Raw genomic sequence first — 15999 nt, 5'->3', positions numbered from 1 at the left:
GTTGTGAATCTTAACAGTAATGGCTCATAGATGCTGTAATGGGGAGATCTGATGCATGTGCCTCCTCAGGCCATGAGCCAATTTACTTCTGATACCTTATAAAGAACATAGTGCCTTTTGGTCACTGCAAAGATCAGGAAAATGTTGCTTTCAGCCAGCTTCTCTCCAAGGAGAGCCAGTGAAGGGTAGTCCTGCAGAGACAGACACACACAAAGCCATATGTGAGAATACCAAATGCATACGCGCCTGCACTGCTTATCCTTCCGCTCTTCCTGTCCAGCAGACTGTGAAAGGAAGTCATTGCTCTTCCTATTCTCCTTCACTGTTTAAACTTCCCATCCCAGCAACTCCTTTTTCCAAATAGCTGAATGGTCTTGTTCTATACAATGGGCCACATTTAACAAAAATCTCATGATGGGAATTCTGATCTGAAATCAGTTATCCCTGTTTACATTGCTGCAGTTATGAGGAGGTAATAACCAAACAAACAGCATACTAGAAATTATAGCACAGTTAACAGTTAATGAAGAAAAATGCTTTTCTTTCTGTAGCTAAATTATTTAGTCAATTACAGAGAAAAGAAAAACACCAATTAAGTTTATGCAGAAATAAATTTATGCTAAATTTATCCTAAACACAAAAAAGAACTTGCAAGTAGGCAGTGACATTTCTTTGTGCCTATTCCTGTGCACTTTTGGTATTTAACCTCACAGACATACAATAAATGCATTATAGATGATATGGATTAGGGTTGGCCAGCTAGGCAGTAAATAAGTATCCAATAAAGTCATTTAAAACTCAGCTGGGTGCACAGTCAGCAAGTGCCATCTCCACATGTGAGGCTCAAAACTCAGGTTTCCACTGCTTATGTACAATGGGTTTATAAGGTTTGAGTGATTAACTGCAAATGTTAATTTATGTGGCTCACTTACCATCTTGGTGGAAGCACTGTACTCGTTCTTGTCGTTCAGATGGCACTGGCCATCATGGGGCTGAACAAGCCCAGCCAGTTTTCCATCCAAAGCCAGGTGGGGAACATCATCTGTGGCAAAAACCAGCAGATGATAGGCTTCTTTCCTCCAGCCAATTCTCTCCTGCAAGGAACGGTAAACGGTTTATCCCCGATAGTTTTTGGTCCTTTTTGGTCCTACCCCATGAGATCACAATCACAGTATCTTGTTTTTGCATTTACTGGAAAGGTCAAAAGAGGAATGTGTCTTTTGGAGAAAACTCTCTGCACAGAGCAGTTATGAGAAATGTTTATTTGGATGCAGATCACAGAGCAATTTAAAATTTGCCCATAAGCAAAAACATTTTTCTATGACACACAATATTAAAAGTTAACTGTATAACAAGTTCATTTCCAGCATTTTCAACAAACCTCAAGTACAAGTTAAGAGTCTCGTGGCAGATAAAAGCAAAGGAGCAAATACACTTTAATCCAACATACTCCTCAATCAAATTATGAAAGGAAGAGGAGATAAAAGACATAAATCTGGTTATTGTTCACAGTTCTGTGACCGCAGCACAGCTACACAGACTGTCCTTTCACAAGGAAGACAAATAAGGCAGCCATCAGTGTTTAGCAAAGCATTATTACAAAGAGATGCATGCAAGTCACTCCCATGCAGACATGCTAACCATGTACAAGCCACATCTCTAATGTTTTTGAGAAGCCTCAGACCAAAGACAGTGTATAAATCCTGTTGCTGTGTGGATGAGAGGACTGGTTGTTTATCTAGCGAGAAGGCTCAGAAGCTGATATTTTAGTGTTTGTTTAGTATTTTGTGTTTATTGCTTTAGTAATCCAGAAAAGACAGACATCAAAGACAAACCAAGTCAATGACCATCAGAACTGACTGCTGACCTTGCAAACAGCAGCCTGCAGAATAGCATCAAAGCCGCCCTCGGGGGCATCCCTATTGCGTGACACCATCTGTTTTTGCACCTCCTCATTAAAACGGTCAACCTTGTCAGTTAGAGAGAGGAGGTTACGGAACCCGAATGAAGGAATGCACTTTGGGAATGGCTTGTATCTGAAATGGCAGTAAAGTGAGAGAAAACATCTTATTATCAAGGATGTAGAGATTTTTTTATTGTTTGAATCTGAAGTAAAAGAGATGATAGCAATTCATTTTCTTGTTCTAACACACTATCCTATAAAGTCTTCTAAGTACAACAACTGTTTAAAAAGTTATGAATTTCCTTTTATTATTGTTATTAATCTTTTAACAAAGGTGGAACTCAACATTCACATTCATGCTCTATAACACCATTGTAATGGTAACTAGAAAAGCTACATGGGAGAGAAAAGAGGTGTTTTGTGGGTAAAAGCCTAACAGCTCCCACCCCCAATGTGTTTCTTTGGTGGTACAGACAGCAACACACAGAAGGACTTGGGACATAACCTACATGGGCACTGATGCATAGTGGAGTACACCAACATGGTTTTATCACCCCTCTAGGGCAAACACAATCTGTCAGCTCTCTTAAACCACTGAATTCTGCCTGTTTAAAAGCCCCTCCTTTTCACATAGTTTAGAAACACTATGAACATGTAAATTATAACAACATTACAAAGAGCAATTAATCATTAAGGCAGGGAGACTTCAGCAGATGTGCGCATTAGAGGGTTCTGTATTCCAGCCTCTGTATTTCAAAATTTGGCTTCTACAGAAATCGTTAGAACATTAGAGGGTTCATCACTTACCCATTGCAGGGGTTTTCCTGATACTTGGGTGCTGTGTATGAGAAGGGTGACATGTTTTTATCCACAAACGTGCCAAAGCCAAGACGGAAGTTGCTGGTTAGCTTCTTCATCTCTTCTGCCAGTTTTGTGCCCAAGTTGCGAATGGTGTCAAGGTCGTCTTTCATTGACAGTGACAGGTCCATCAGATAGTAAAGATCTACAGGGTAGTCTTCAACTGGTCGCACCTGTACTTCAAACGTGGTTGGATCGCCTGAGACATTTTTGAAAATTCACTGATCGTTTTGTTGAAGCAGCAATGTATAATGTCAACACTTTGAAAACTGTGATGACAGGTTTTTTAGATTATGCTCTAGATATGACATTTAACAAAAGCACCAACAAGCCATATTTGGACACAAAACATTATATCTAGAGTAACTGCATACCAGGCCTGAGGCTAAGTGAGATCTTCTGCGGCTGTATCTGGATGACGTCATGCTGGGTAGACCCAGAACTTTTGGAACTCAAAGGTGTGTTCTTAAGGATGGAACTGACACTCCTGGGATGTTCTATAAACTGTGCCTCACAGCCCCTGTATATCAAATTCTGGCTCAGGTCACATCGTGAGAAGAGTGTCCCTACCCTCCCAAAGTCCTGAAAAAGAACAGACATGATAGTTACCATTGTGTGAATGGAGGTAAGTGGCATATAGCAACATCAAGGCTTTATCAGTGTCTGTAACAAAAGTCAATTGAGCCAAGGCTATACAATCTTACTAGATAACTATTTTAAAATATATTATATATTTTATACACATTATAAATAAATGAATAGATACATTTATTAATTTGCATTTCATTTTCTCATCTTTGTGCCTAGATGCATTCTTCATGGCAATGGTACATAATAAATGAGTGCCTATGGAACGTGGCATGTGCTTACCTCTTCGGCGCACCAGGCACAACTCGGGTGAATAAGAAGGCATTCTTCGCACGATGTGGCACTACCGCTCATACAAACATTAAGACCTAGTTTCGCGAACAGCGTCAACACGAAAACTTAAAACTTGATGGTATGATAAACAAGAAAATCTGACAAATAGGTTTAACAAGGGTTAGAAAACCGTCTAAAACATTTACGAGAAATATATTCGATACTGGCACACTAAAGGTTAAATTTCAATTCATCTTTCAGCTTCATACGAATTTCTGCTTTAAATTATTGAATTATTTCACAGCCAATAAAACTCACCTCTTGCGGTGTGGCTGAGAATGTGAAATATGATGGACGTTACTAGAGCCGCGCGGTAGGTACAATACCACATTATGCTTAGAAAAGTTTGGGAAACACCTCGAGCTCTTAAGTTGCGACAAAATGCATTTAATCATGAATGGTATACACAGTTCTTTAGGTCGTGGGTCAGAAAACACTTCCCTCGGTCCATCCCAAGACCAACAAAGAGATAAGCACCCAGTGTACAAACTTTCACAAGTCGCTGCATTGCATTAGATCCGCCGAATAAGAATATTGATATTTTAAGCAGTTTAATCCACACTGGTTCGAAATCAAGTAACTATCACCTTCTCGGCGGGCAATTCCGTTAAAACTGCGTGAGTCACACTGCATTACAGGTAACTGGAAAATACTCATAAAATACAGTCCGAAAACCAGAAAATGTTTTGCTTGTAAACGTCGAGATCCGCTCTCAAGTTGTTTTCCCCGTGGAAGTTTGGCCACAGCATTTCCATTAACTCCGCCCACAGGAACGCGAAGCGCGAGGAGGCAGTCCGATTTAACCCTGTCGTGCATTTTTATTATATTCCATTTTGTTGCAAGTTGAACGTTGGGAGCTTGTAAACACATATGCAATACCAGTGTTAACCACTTTTAACAAAACCAATGCATAGCATAGCATTTATAGTGACTCTACATATTCTAAATGCTTGATTAGTCAAGGTTGTAGATAGTTATTAATTGCCCTGTATTTAGATTCTGCTCATGCACAACCTACACAGCCCATATCCTAAACCCATTACACTAACGGCTAGATATCGGAATATTCCTTCTAATCGGAGTCATCAGTCATGTGACCCTTATTAACATGGCAGCCGCCTGTTAAATGCTAAAGCTAAAGTCTTAACACAGAAGAGCTTTTGTTATCCATATGAGTGCTTAGAATTTATTAAGTACCGGTGACTACAGAAATCTTTCGGTCATGCCAGAGTTAATGTTAATCTGACTCCATCTTTTAGAAAGCAGAACGATAAAGGCGCGCGTCTCGAACGGCCTCTGGAAATCAGATGTACTTCACCACTATTAAAGTCACAAAGAAGCTAAACCGTTGTCTAGAGACATAATTTAAACAAAGAGGAGATTACAGATCAGTTAGCTAATGCACCACAGTTTTAAATATTCGTTTGTTTATTTGGTCAGGGACCGTGTACAAAACCAAACACACTTAAATGAGTAGAGATGCTTACAGTTACCTAGCTAGATAATTTCCCTCTTCAGTCCCCGGGAAGGTCAACACTAAAGAAACAACAAATACAATACAAATAAGGACAAAAACAACCCATAAACATAATAAAACAAAGCCATCTCCCACAATCCACCACAAAAGCCTACATTAATTAGTACCTATATGATATACATTACAAAGAGAGCACAAATAGAAGCCAATGAACTTCTACACGATTCTTTTTTTTAAAACTACAAGAAAGTCTGCGAGTTTTCAGATCAGTGGGGAACATATTCCATTGACTTCCATTGAGTTTGTACTGGAATACTAGTCTCCCAGACCTCTTGTTAGATTCTAAAGGAAGCTGAACAAAGCTAGTCAAAGATGTGGGGGCAATATTATGAACTTCCCTTAACCAGACAGATATCTGAATAAGTAATTAGATTGTGAGAATAAAACATACAGCACAGGCAGAAAATTCTGACCATTTCAAATGTTCCACATTTTGGTAAGTTTTAGGTACCTGTTAAAATGGATTAATTTCCCATCTACACACAATACATCATATAAACATTTTTGGAATGTGTTGTACATTTGTTAGAAAAATAAACAGAAATATTCCTTTCACATAAATATTCAGATCATTCACCTAGTAGTTGGTTAAAGCACCTTCGGCATCAATGACTGTCTCCAGTCTTCTGGAGAGTGAACCTTTAACTTTGGCACACCATTGTTTCTCCCATTTTTGTGCCAGAATCATTCAAGTTTAACCAAGTTGAATGGGGAGGGTCAGTGCAAAGCAATGTTTGAGTCCCAGATATGTTCTTCTGGGTTCAGGCCCAGATTCTGAATTAGACACTGCAGAGAGTTTTCTCCAAGCTACTTCTATGCTTTCTTGGTGGTATGCTTCAGGGTAATTGTCTTGTGGAAACGTAAACCATCACCCCAACCTGATCTTGGGCACTCTTGAAATGTTTTCAGCCAGGATTGCTTTATATTTTTCTGCTTCCATCTTTCCCTTCATCTTGACTAGTCTCCCAGCCCCTGTTGCAGAAATACATTCCCACCACCATATTTGAATATGCTAAATGGAAGGGATGGTATTAATGAGGTTAAGTGCATTGCTTGGTTTTCTCCATACATGCAGATTGCTAGGGGTATTTTTTTTACTCTTTCCATTCCATTTTTATATTGTGCCATTCTGCTGTCTAGTAATTAAATTAAGACTATGATTCAATATTGTACATTGTTACACAAACTGGTTTAATAAAATAAAAAAATAATAAAAAAATAATAAAAAAATCTAGGTTTGAGCAATGTATCACCTGAGTTAACAAACTGCTAGGCAATATTTTTAAAATTGTGTCATTTATCCTAACAATTTTACTTAAAATCTTACACAAAGAGTAATTCCATCGTTTAGAAAAATGGTTAAACATCCTTCACAGTTGATGCTCAAGCAATTACAATGAGGGCACAACCGCTACATTTACACAAACACTAATTTGATATTAGTCCAAGTCTGCTAGTCAAACTAGTGACCACATACAGTGTGGCTTGATTGTCATAAAGGTCATAAGGTTGACCTAAGTATATCCTTGAAATGTGTGACTATTTGAGGGAAATCCAGACATAAACTTAAGTTGAGTCATAAACTCACGCCTAGTTCCCAGTTTTTGCACAAGATTTGGGGGGTGGGGTGGTGGTGCTGTTGGTGAAGAGACATCCCTAATTGCAGTTTTTGGTTTGTTTGTTTTAACTTACATAAGGGTAAACATTGTTGCATCAAGGGGATATTTACCATTTTAAAAGAATATGCTTCTGGGCAGATAAATGGGACTATAAACAGAGTAAGTCATTTATTTAGCTCTTGTAAATGTCTTGGTTCAGTTTAGTTTCATAGACAAAAACTTAGGCAGTGTGCGCACGTTAAAATGAGGGTGTAATACTAACACCAAAAAATTGTCAAATATCCTGTTGCTAAAATTAAATGTCTCTCTACATAAATCAATACACCACCCTCATGTCTGTGAATTCCATTCTCTTGGTAGGCTTAGTAGCCTGGAAAATGCATACAAGTGTGCTTCCAGTGATCCTCTACTGAAGTTTGTAAATCATACCAGTGGTAGGCCTAACCACAAATTAGATGGGGGGGGGGGAAATCAAAAAAATAATTAAAAGTGAAACTGTTAATTATAAGCACCCCCTTATTGGAAAGGAATAGTATCACAGCTTGCTCCAACTGATGTAAAGAGCACTGTTCCATGTGCTTCTGTAGTTCAACTGGTTGATCAAAGTGCTAGTAACATTAAAAGTTGATTCCCTGAGAGCGCACAAGTTTCCTACTGACTGATATGCAGTTTAAACTGAATAGGAGCATCTGCGAACATTAAAAACAAAATCATTTCATGTCACTTGACAACATTCCAGTAATACTGAAAGAGTTTACTGATTAAACATGAACAAAATTGTTTACAAAAACCAGTGTAATTAAGTTTCACATTAATGTTACAATTCTCTTGGTTGCTAAACTTTATGCACAACTGAACTTAAGATCTAACAGTCTGAACAGATTTTTAAATCTTTCCAATATGTAGTTCACAGGTAATCATATAAACTACACTAAAAAGGTAACATTTGAAGACAAAATGATAAGGAAAGTAAATAGACTATGACAGAAATCAACTTAACCATGTAATGGTACTTCCAGAATATTGACAAGCAAGGGAACAAAAACAACATGCCACAAACCAACATTTGTACCTACAAAGAACCAATAATATTTTGTTCCTACAAAGACTGAAGGAGGAAAGTGACTTTCTCCCACTCACTTTGTTGTGGACTCGGCCATCAGAAGCTCAGAGGTCATGTCCACTATTTGTCTCAGGGGCAGGCCGCTGAGGACATGCTGATGCTTAGCTCGGAGCGCCAGCAAGGCGCCAACAATCCTCTGCCGGCCCACCTCTGGGTGGCGCTCTGACAAGCGGGATATGATTGTGTCAAAGCTGCCCATGGTGGCATAGTGCTGTGGCACGCAAGTGCCCAAAGCAGTGGGTGTGTCATGTATGTTAGTAAGCTTGTCCAAACTGCAGTGGAGGGGCTGTATAAAGAAGGGCAGAGAAGGGGGAGCATTGTATGAATAAAAAACAGTGATAAATTAATGGATCTCACTTTTTGCAGAGGTTTACATCAACTGATTTTTTTTAAATCAAGTACTCCATCTGAAATATTTATTAAGTACAACTTTATCATGTTACTTTTTCCTCCTCACAAAGATGTTGCTGTTCGGTCAGCCCAATGTGAGGAAAACAAAAACAAAAACAACTTCTCAATTTTAAATCGGAAGCCAAGATCTCACTTCCTCTAAACTTGGGAGTGTCTTGCTATACTCACTCCGGACAAGCGGATGCTGCTTTGCGAGCCACGCGTGCTCGGCCGTTGACCTGTGGACCGTGTTTTATGGGCAGCTGGGGGATGGTCTCTGCAGGACTCTTTTATGGGTCTCCCACCACTTGCTGGGGACTGTTGGACATGTTCCACATGGAGTGTGTGGCCTTGAACAGATCGCCCACTTACCTCCCTCACTGCAGCCTCTGCGTCTGTGGGACTTCTTACACTCACTATTGCAACACTAGAGAGAAAAGCAGGAACATCAAAGAAATTTGTCAAGACTAAAACTACAACAAATGCTTGCTGAATATTCCCATATTCCTGAATAAATGAATATTCCCATGCAGTTCTGATATTGTGCACACTACCAGACCATCACCACCTTTGCTTGTTTTTAAATATTCAAACAAAATGGCATTAGGCTTTACCTGTTGTTGCTGAAACTGGTGATGCACACTTGATTGGCATGATATCTCTCAAACCAAAGCAGCAAATCACACTACAATGTGGAATAATTTAGTGAGTGATGCTGCTCTCTGGAGGTCAAACTGATTAACTACAATGACATGTTATAAAATTGTTTCTTTAAAAATCAAGATAACTTTGATGTACAAGAACTTTTCAAATATTTTAAAATGTCAGAGCCCCACCTCAGTAACATTACTTGATAGGCCTGTGACGTACACTAAGGAAGTGTGGCTTTTCTTTTCATTTGCATCCTCTAGAACAAAGTACAAGTACATCAAGACAGTAGATCTATTTGATGGCTGTTTGGTTTTGTAATAAAAGCTTTACACCAGTTGTTTACATACCCACACCTTTTTGTTTCATCTTCAACTTCCCTTTATCCCTCCATCTTGCTTCTTGTTCTTCTTTACAAATTTGACCAGAAGATACAAGTTCCTCCTCTGCATCAAACCAAGCCTCACTGCTGTTCATCTCTTTTGAAATACCTGTACAAGTTAATACACAATTCAGAAAAATAAGACCTTCATTCTTGTACCTAGTTTATTTAACCATTTAGTGGAGCAAGAAGTCATTTTCCCAATGATTCTTCTTCACATTGTGACATCCATTATACAGACACCTAGTGGTCTGGATATTTCAGAGATTCTGTACTAAATTTATTTTTTAAAACATGGCCATCTTGATGGAATATAAACTGGTTCATTTGAGGGCTACAAAGAAATTCGATCCTTAATCTCATATGAGCTGCACTTTACAGAAAAAAAACTATCACATTATTTTTTGGTGGTAAAATGACTTATTGCTTTATTGCACACTTCTCATCTGATATCTGTCTGTAAAGTGTCCATAGTGCCTGAGAAAGTCACTACACAAATGTAAATAACAACAACTTGAACTATTCAATTTACAGGATATCCATTGTTAATTGCACATGTATTAAATCACTGCATAGATCGTATCTAAATCTTGCCATGATTCCCCAGTAAAATTACTCAGTGTTTAGTATACCTTCTCTCTAAGCTACAATTAGTGAATCTGAATGCCATGTCAGAATCTACATACTATTTTAAAAAAACACTGCCTAGTTACTCACAGCTAATTATTTAATGCTTTGGAAAGAAAACAGATATGTACCCAACAATATAAACTGGCTTTTAAACATTTTTTAAAAACATACCAATCTTAGTTTCACAAGAGACATCGAATTGCTGTTTGAGGAGAGACAGCTCTGGTTTTCTTACCACCTCCATCTTGATAATCTAACTGGGGGCCAGCATCATCCTGCCAGTGTTATACAGGTGCAGGGGTGTAAGGAAGAAAGGCATCACAAAACACCAGTGTTTCAGAATCACTTCATGAATTATACAAAGCTTACAAAAGGACTTTTGTGCTTTTAAATTTCAAAGCAATTTAAATTTCACTTGTATACTAGCAAAGAAAGCCTAGGTTTCTATTTTGAGTTGAACAAAACTTTGACTGCCGAAATACTGCTTTGCTTAGGAAAGCATTTTTCAGTAGCTTTGGTCTCAATTTCAGCTATGTGACTGACCCTTGATGTCTCCCAGATCTTTTCTATGCATATTTATGTTTACAGTAAAAACCTGAGGTGGTGTTGTCCTGTTGGTATGTTGTAGTCCTCCCTCTGCTCCTCCCGTGCTCATCCCCTCAGCTTGGCCAAACTCGCCCTCATGTTCAAGACCACTGGGGCTTCTGACAGCCAAACCAAAAGTATGAAATCAGCACGGTATAGTGAGAATAAGCACTACAAATAAGAATTCACTCTCTCAATAAGACAAACTTACCTGGATGAAGCCTCAAGTAGGATGTCTCCTAAATAGGCCTCAGATATCTGTAAAGGAACAAAATTAGATTGAAATGAGGTTCTACAAGAAAATACAATGACCTTTCAGGGATTTTGTCAGGAGTGTGTAAACTACATACCCAAGCAGGAGAATAGCATGTTCCTGTAGCAATCTTCTGAGAGTCCACCGACAAGGGCTTGAGGTTCTCTAGAGGAACCCCTGCCAGAATCTTCCTCTTTGCCTCAAAGTAATCCTCCTCCAAGCACTTAAGAGTCTGCGCCATTACATCAGGCAGTGCTTCGGTTCTGCAATCCCAGGGACACTCACTTGAATCAATTTCTACTCACTTTAACCTCTCAGCAGTAAGATCACTATACGATTCCATTATGACCATTGAGCTCTGCTTGATTTCTGTACCAACCCGTGAAGTGCAGCTTCGCCCTGTGGCGAGGTGTAGTAGCGTCTCCAGCAGTGCTGCAGGCACATGGCGAACTGCAGAGCCAGCAGACGCAGTTCAGCACGCTGGGCACGCTGAACAGCATCACATGCGCAGGCCCTCTTCTGCCTCTCACCACCAGCTTCCTCTGCACAGACTCTACTGTAGCCACACCACACATTTAAAACATGTGGGCTTCATTTAAGCCAGCTGTTTTGTTCAGACTGCCTGGTTATATTCCCCATCTATCTGCCCCTTTAAAAAGGTATAAAAACTAATTCTCAGCTTCTGGGTTCTGATATGGAGCACAATCACAACAAAATGTTTTTGAATTTCTTACAAGCATATAATTAAAAAAAGGTATACTACACATTTACAAAGACTACACATATTAGAAATTAAAAAACAAAACAAAAACAAACAAACAAAAAACACCACACATTACAGATGAAAAAGCAGCTTCTGAAATCTAAAAAGCAAAAATTCAAAGCGGCAAAGATTTTTCAGTTGTAACCTCTACTGCAAAACACCCAACAAGTATAGGGTGCAAGTTAAACCAGTAATCTGGTTGTGTGTATGTGTGGGGAGGAAGGGATGACCAGCATGATCTGAGGCAGCAAAATAATCTAATCTGATTTGAACATACCAGACGGGACTTGGAAATAAAACATTATATATGTTATTTTATACATCACTGAACATTTTGAGTTACCTTGCCACAGTATCCTTTAAAAGCTTCAACTTCTTTTCCTAAACAAGAACAGTTTGCGTCAGCAAATACATTTATGAAGAAAAAAATCCATATTGTTGCACAGAAGATGTAGTACCTCAGAAACAGCATCCAAGTTAGACATGTAAACCTCAGTAATGGTGCATTTCTCATAAGCAGACACTTGAACTGTCTGCGTCTCTTGCTCATGGTTAATAGTAAATGAATCAGAGCCAGAAGCAACATCTCGGCAAGGCCTTGCAAAGAAGCTTTGACTCATTTCTGTTGCCTGGTTAGATGTAAAGTTATCTCTAAAGTCACTGCTGACATCCACTGCCTGGCTCATGAGACAGGCCACAGGAGAAACATCACATCCCTCACGTTGTGTGGTGCTCTCCACAAGCAGCTTGTGTTGACCTACAGACACAAAAGACTCCTTGAATACAGAACCTCTCTCTAGAGTATCCTTGCTGAATAGTGCCAGTTGAGGATTAATGTATTTTGGATTGCATAGGACCCGACTGACAAGTCACCAAGCTTGAACCTCCTTCAGTGACACTCATCCAGCTTTGGCTCACCTCGCAGTTCATCCTCATTGCTGAGGTCTTGGTAATCCTCTGTGAAGCCAGTCCACTCAGACAAATTGCTGACACAAGACACAGAATCAGGAAAGCGTTCTACATGTTCAACAGTGGAAACCTCAGCGCTGCCCATAGTGGCCATCATAGAATCACTGCAACATGGCTCATGCGACTCAGTAACATCATTCCACTGAGCGGAACCATGAGCCAGCACAGTACTGTTAAAACTGTAGTACTCTGGCAAGGTCTCTTGCTCCAGCCTGGTGAGATCCGCTCGAGTGCCTGCTGGCATGGGCCTCTGGCCTTGGCCACTTATCTGGTTGTGGCTCTGCATATCAAGCTCAACATCGAGTGAGAAGCTTGCCTGTGCCGAAGGATCTTGAAAGACTGCAACCTCAGTACCGCCACACCACACTCCTCCCTCCCACATCCTAGATAGGAGCTGGGCTTTTGTGGTATGTAATTCCTGCTGGTCTGGACAGGCCTGGGCTGCATAGCTGCCATCAAAGGCATGCTGGGATCCATTTGCAGAGGTGATCTGGCTGGGTGATTCATTTGAGGTGCTCTGATCAAAACCCAACTGCTCAGGGTTCCTCACAGAAAACACTTCTTGTTTTCTGGCTTTTAGCAGATTTAATTCCTCTCTCACATTGTTTGGGAGCAACCTGAGTGTTTTTTCCTCTTCTGCAAATGCACATACAAATGTTAAAAGGTATCCTAGAATTAACTTGGCTAGTAAGAAAGCAGATTAAGTCATTCTTTAAGGTCACATCATCTGAGCAATCCAAATATACACAGCATCTCTTACCCAATATGCCAACACTTTCCTCTGGGTTTAAGATGAGCTTGTTACACTGTCTGCATTTTTTAGCACCAGATGGACAACTAGTACCACAGTTCAGACAGTGAAGCACACCATAAAACATTGGCTGACGTGACCTGGAGAAACATGTGTTTGCAACATCAATAGAAGCTTATAACCTACTTCAGTTGTACAAGAGCACATCCAGTGTATTAGGGCATGAAATTAAATCATACATGTTCAGCTTTGATGACATATCTGTTCCTGGAAGGGGAAGGCAGTTTCCTACAATCTGTTCTAAAAGGGTATTAAAAGAACATAAAATTGTGTGCTTCAATAGTCATGGAGACGATTTATGAAAAATCTAGAATCACCGTAAGTGAAACTTGAGCAATTCAACTTACGTTTCAAACGAACAATATGGCTAGACACTTCAAGAGCAGGATGTCTCTGTAGAAAGTGAAGAAACCCCCCTTGTTCTGCAGACAATACGGTGCTATTCAGTTATGCTCATATTCCAGGCCAGGAACAGTTAGTCGATTAAGAATTTTAATCCAAAGTAAAAAAGACAACTCTGGTTTTTACACCAATATCACTATGTGCAGCATCCAACATATCAGTCTTACCTTCTATCAGTTGCCTATCTTCTACTGGTAAGGAGAGATACCAACTAAGCAACTTTGGATCACTTAACTCCAGAAAATGACTGACTCCAACAAGATCAAACACAGATCTGAAAGAATCATAATTCCGCCCGCAATTAGAACGTTAATGTACACATATTACTGTGTATAAATTTGCAGTTATTCATTCATTTCTAAAAAGGGTCCCAAAAATCGTTTCCCCTGAATCTTGTATGTGTGAATAACCTACTTATTTAGTAGGAATTGTCTTCCATCATCGACAGACAAGGAATGACCCAGATCGCCTTGGAATATATGCAACACATCATTATTATCTGAAAACTCATAACTTGCATATCAAGAAACCTTCACTAGACAGTCCCCATCTTTACGACACAAGTTAAAAACACACCTAAGCCGCTCCTGAAACCAGGTGGCCGATGACTAAAAGCATGCTGACTCTGAATTAATGTGGTAATAAACTTACCGACCACCTCGTTCATAGCAAGGCACACTTGTTGGTCAAATTGTATCATTTGCCACATCATGGTGGTATACACGTTTGAAGAGCTGCGCGAGTTTGGCTCAAAGTAAAACGGTACCAAGGCGGGAGGTGGGTACCACATGTTCTGCAAAACGTTGGACATACAACTATTTGGAAACCAGATTGTGAAAATACATGCGGTTCTAAATGAATCAACTTCATTTAAGAAATGCAACGGACCCACTGGCTGTATTGCGGACTCCATTAACTTACTAGTTATATAGCTACAAATGAAAGGTTTTATTTTACCGTGGTTTACGCATCTCCAAAAACTGCGCGCGAGCCAACACAGTGTGCACGTGCAAATGGCTTTAACCAATCACCAATAAGATTTTTCTATCAATTAAGCAGCCAATTCAAAACATATTTAATATGAATGTCCACTTATAAATCAACAGCCATAATTCCCGAACCTTTCAAAAACGGTTACGAGAATCATCCGAGGCTCGGTCCTAAAACGTGACGTTAAGGTTAGTACAGGCTAAGAACCAAACAAGGAAGCTAGCTGGCTAGCGATAGCTACGATAATCAGCCTACTAGCTTAGCTGTGCATTTTTAAACTAACGTTAACATAGTTAGCTAGCTAGCCAGATTATTGAAACAACGCTTTTGATACTTGGTCAGGTTAAATATTTTGGTTATTATTTCTTATTTTGCTAATCCTGAGGAAGCATTTTTATTTAAAAAAAACTTGTATCGTAAATAGAAAAACTAAATCATCTAACGTCCAAACAGTGTAAAGTTGAATAGCATCTTAACCAATTGTAAGAATTTATCGACCACACTAAAAGAGTCAGCATAACGTTTTAAAGCCGTTTTTGTTATGTTGTTTCAGATCAGTACAAAATATAACACGAAGCGACACATAACCTAATTACCGAAGTTGTTCACTTTCTTACTGCTGAACCAGATTGCCACTCTTTGGTAACGGCAGCTGTTTGATTGATTTTAAAATGTCCAGAATTATTCATTCGTCATGATGCAATAGTAAAATGTTGCCGCTAGAAGGAACTATTACCACCAAAATATAGCTAAACCTCAACTATATTTCACAAGTTGAAGTTCAGATGCCTTAGAGGAAGTGAAATATTGATAACTTTATCGGTTACCCCTCCATATATGGTCTGTGATCCTGTCATTAATTGTTTTTTTCGTTTCTAAGTCTAAACGTCTTCTTAGCGGGACCGGGTGCTTTTTGGTTATTCTACTTCCGCTTCAAAAAGTAAAAAAAAATAAAATAAAAAAAATTAAAAAAAAAAACCCAAACAAAAAAACAAACCGTGGATGTTATTTAATTACCGTTCCAATGTCTAGAAAGAACCAGAAAAACAAGTAGTTTTTACTGTCATAATGATGATGATAAATAATCAAAAGTGAGTTGTTTAGTTTCTTTGCCAAACAATATGAAATCCTAATGAAACAAAAATAGAAAAGAGGTCACTGATCTATAATAAAGAACTATACTCAAAATCCTACACTTTTTTTTACTAGATCCAC

At 39.1% G+C, this 15999-nt stretch overlaps 2 protein-coding genes and 1 long non-coding RNA gene across 4 annotated transcripts in view; 1 reads left to right on the top strand and 2 right to left on the bottom strand.

Moving 5' to 3' along the window:
- The window catches only part of itgb5 (integrin, beta 5), a 25825-nt gene extending 21153 nt beyond the window's left edge, over window positions 1-4672 (bottom strand). Inside the window, exons 1-7 of one of the 2 annotated variants that reach the window (XM_081713816.1) lie at window positions 4270-4672; window positions 3632-3717; window positions 3136-3343; window positions 2711-2960; window positions 1868-2036; window positions 933-1094; window positions 96-191 (exon numbers count right to left, since the gene is read on the bottom strand). In XM_081713816.1, coding sequence (XP_081569942.1) covers window positions 96-191; window positions 933-1094; window positions 1868-2036; window positions 2711-2960; window positions 3136-3343; window positions 3632-3717; window positions 4270-4552 — 1254 coding nt within the window. In that variant the 5' untranslated portion in view covers window positions 4553-4672. Of the gene's footprint in view, window positions 1-95; window positions 192-932; window positions 1095-1867; window positions 2037-2710; window positions 2961-3135; window positions 3344-3631; window positions 3718-3940 lie in introns of both variants that reach the window. The other variant, XM_027009591.3, reaches the window with a different exon arrangement.
- On the top strand, window positions 3291-3875 carry LOC145657595 (uncharacterized). The gene is made up of 2 exons (XR_014123485.1): window positions 3291-3386; window positions 3569-3875. It is a non-coding gene; the product is annotated as an uncharacterized LOC145657595 (long non-coding RNA).
- rbm44 (RNA binding motif protein 44) lies at window positions 4049-15999 on the bottom strand. The gene is made up of 20 exons (XM_081713815.1): window positions 14446-15999; window positions 14209-14263; window positions 13962-14068; window positions 13740-13814; window positions 13572-13632; window positions 13342-13472; window positions 12531-13217; window positions 12071-12369; window positions 11956-11993; window positions 11229-11405; window positions 10947-11112; window positions 10808-10854; window positions 10607-10715; window positions 10247-10286; window positions 9350-9490; window positions 9188-9258; window positions 8966-9036; window positions 8541-8778; window positions 7979-8247; window positions 4049-5218 (listed from the first exon to the last, which is right to left on the bottom strand). The coding sequence occupies exons 1-20, from the start codon at window positions 14705-14707 to the stop codon at window positions 5197-5199; spliced, it is 3066 nt and encodes a 1021-aa protein (XP_081569941.1). The 5' UTR covers window positions 14708-15999; the 3' UTR covers window positions 4049-5196.

Source organism: Electrophorus electricus, chromosome 4 (assembly GCF_041902795.1).
Source record: "Electrophorus electricus isolate QZ-2024a chromosome 4, ASM4190279v1, whole genome shotgun sequence".
In the NCBI taxonomy this organism is placed as follows: Eukaryota; Metazoa; Chordata; class Actinopteri; order Gymnotiformes; family Gymnotidae; genus Electrophorus; species Electrophorus electricus.
This window is presented reverse-complemented; position numbering and strand designations above follow the sequence as displayed.

What these genes read in the sequence shown, in the direction of transcription:
- rbm44 (XM_081713815.1), bottom strand. Translation starts at nt 14,707, where the DNA reads ATGGAGTCCGCAATACAGCCAGTGGGTCCGTTGCATTTCTTAAATGAA. An exon ending in GGAAAGTGTTGGCATATTGG is followed by an intron (nt 13,218 to 13,341) that starts GTAAGAGATGCT and finishes GTGCATTTGCAG; the next exon opens with AAGAGGAAAAAACACTCAGG. An exon ending in ACTTGGATGCTGTTTCTGAG is followed by an intron (nt 11,994 to 12,070) that starts GTACTACATCTT and finishes GTTCTTGTTTAG; the next exon opens with GAAAAGAAGTTGAAGCTTTT.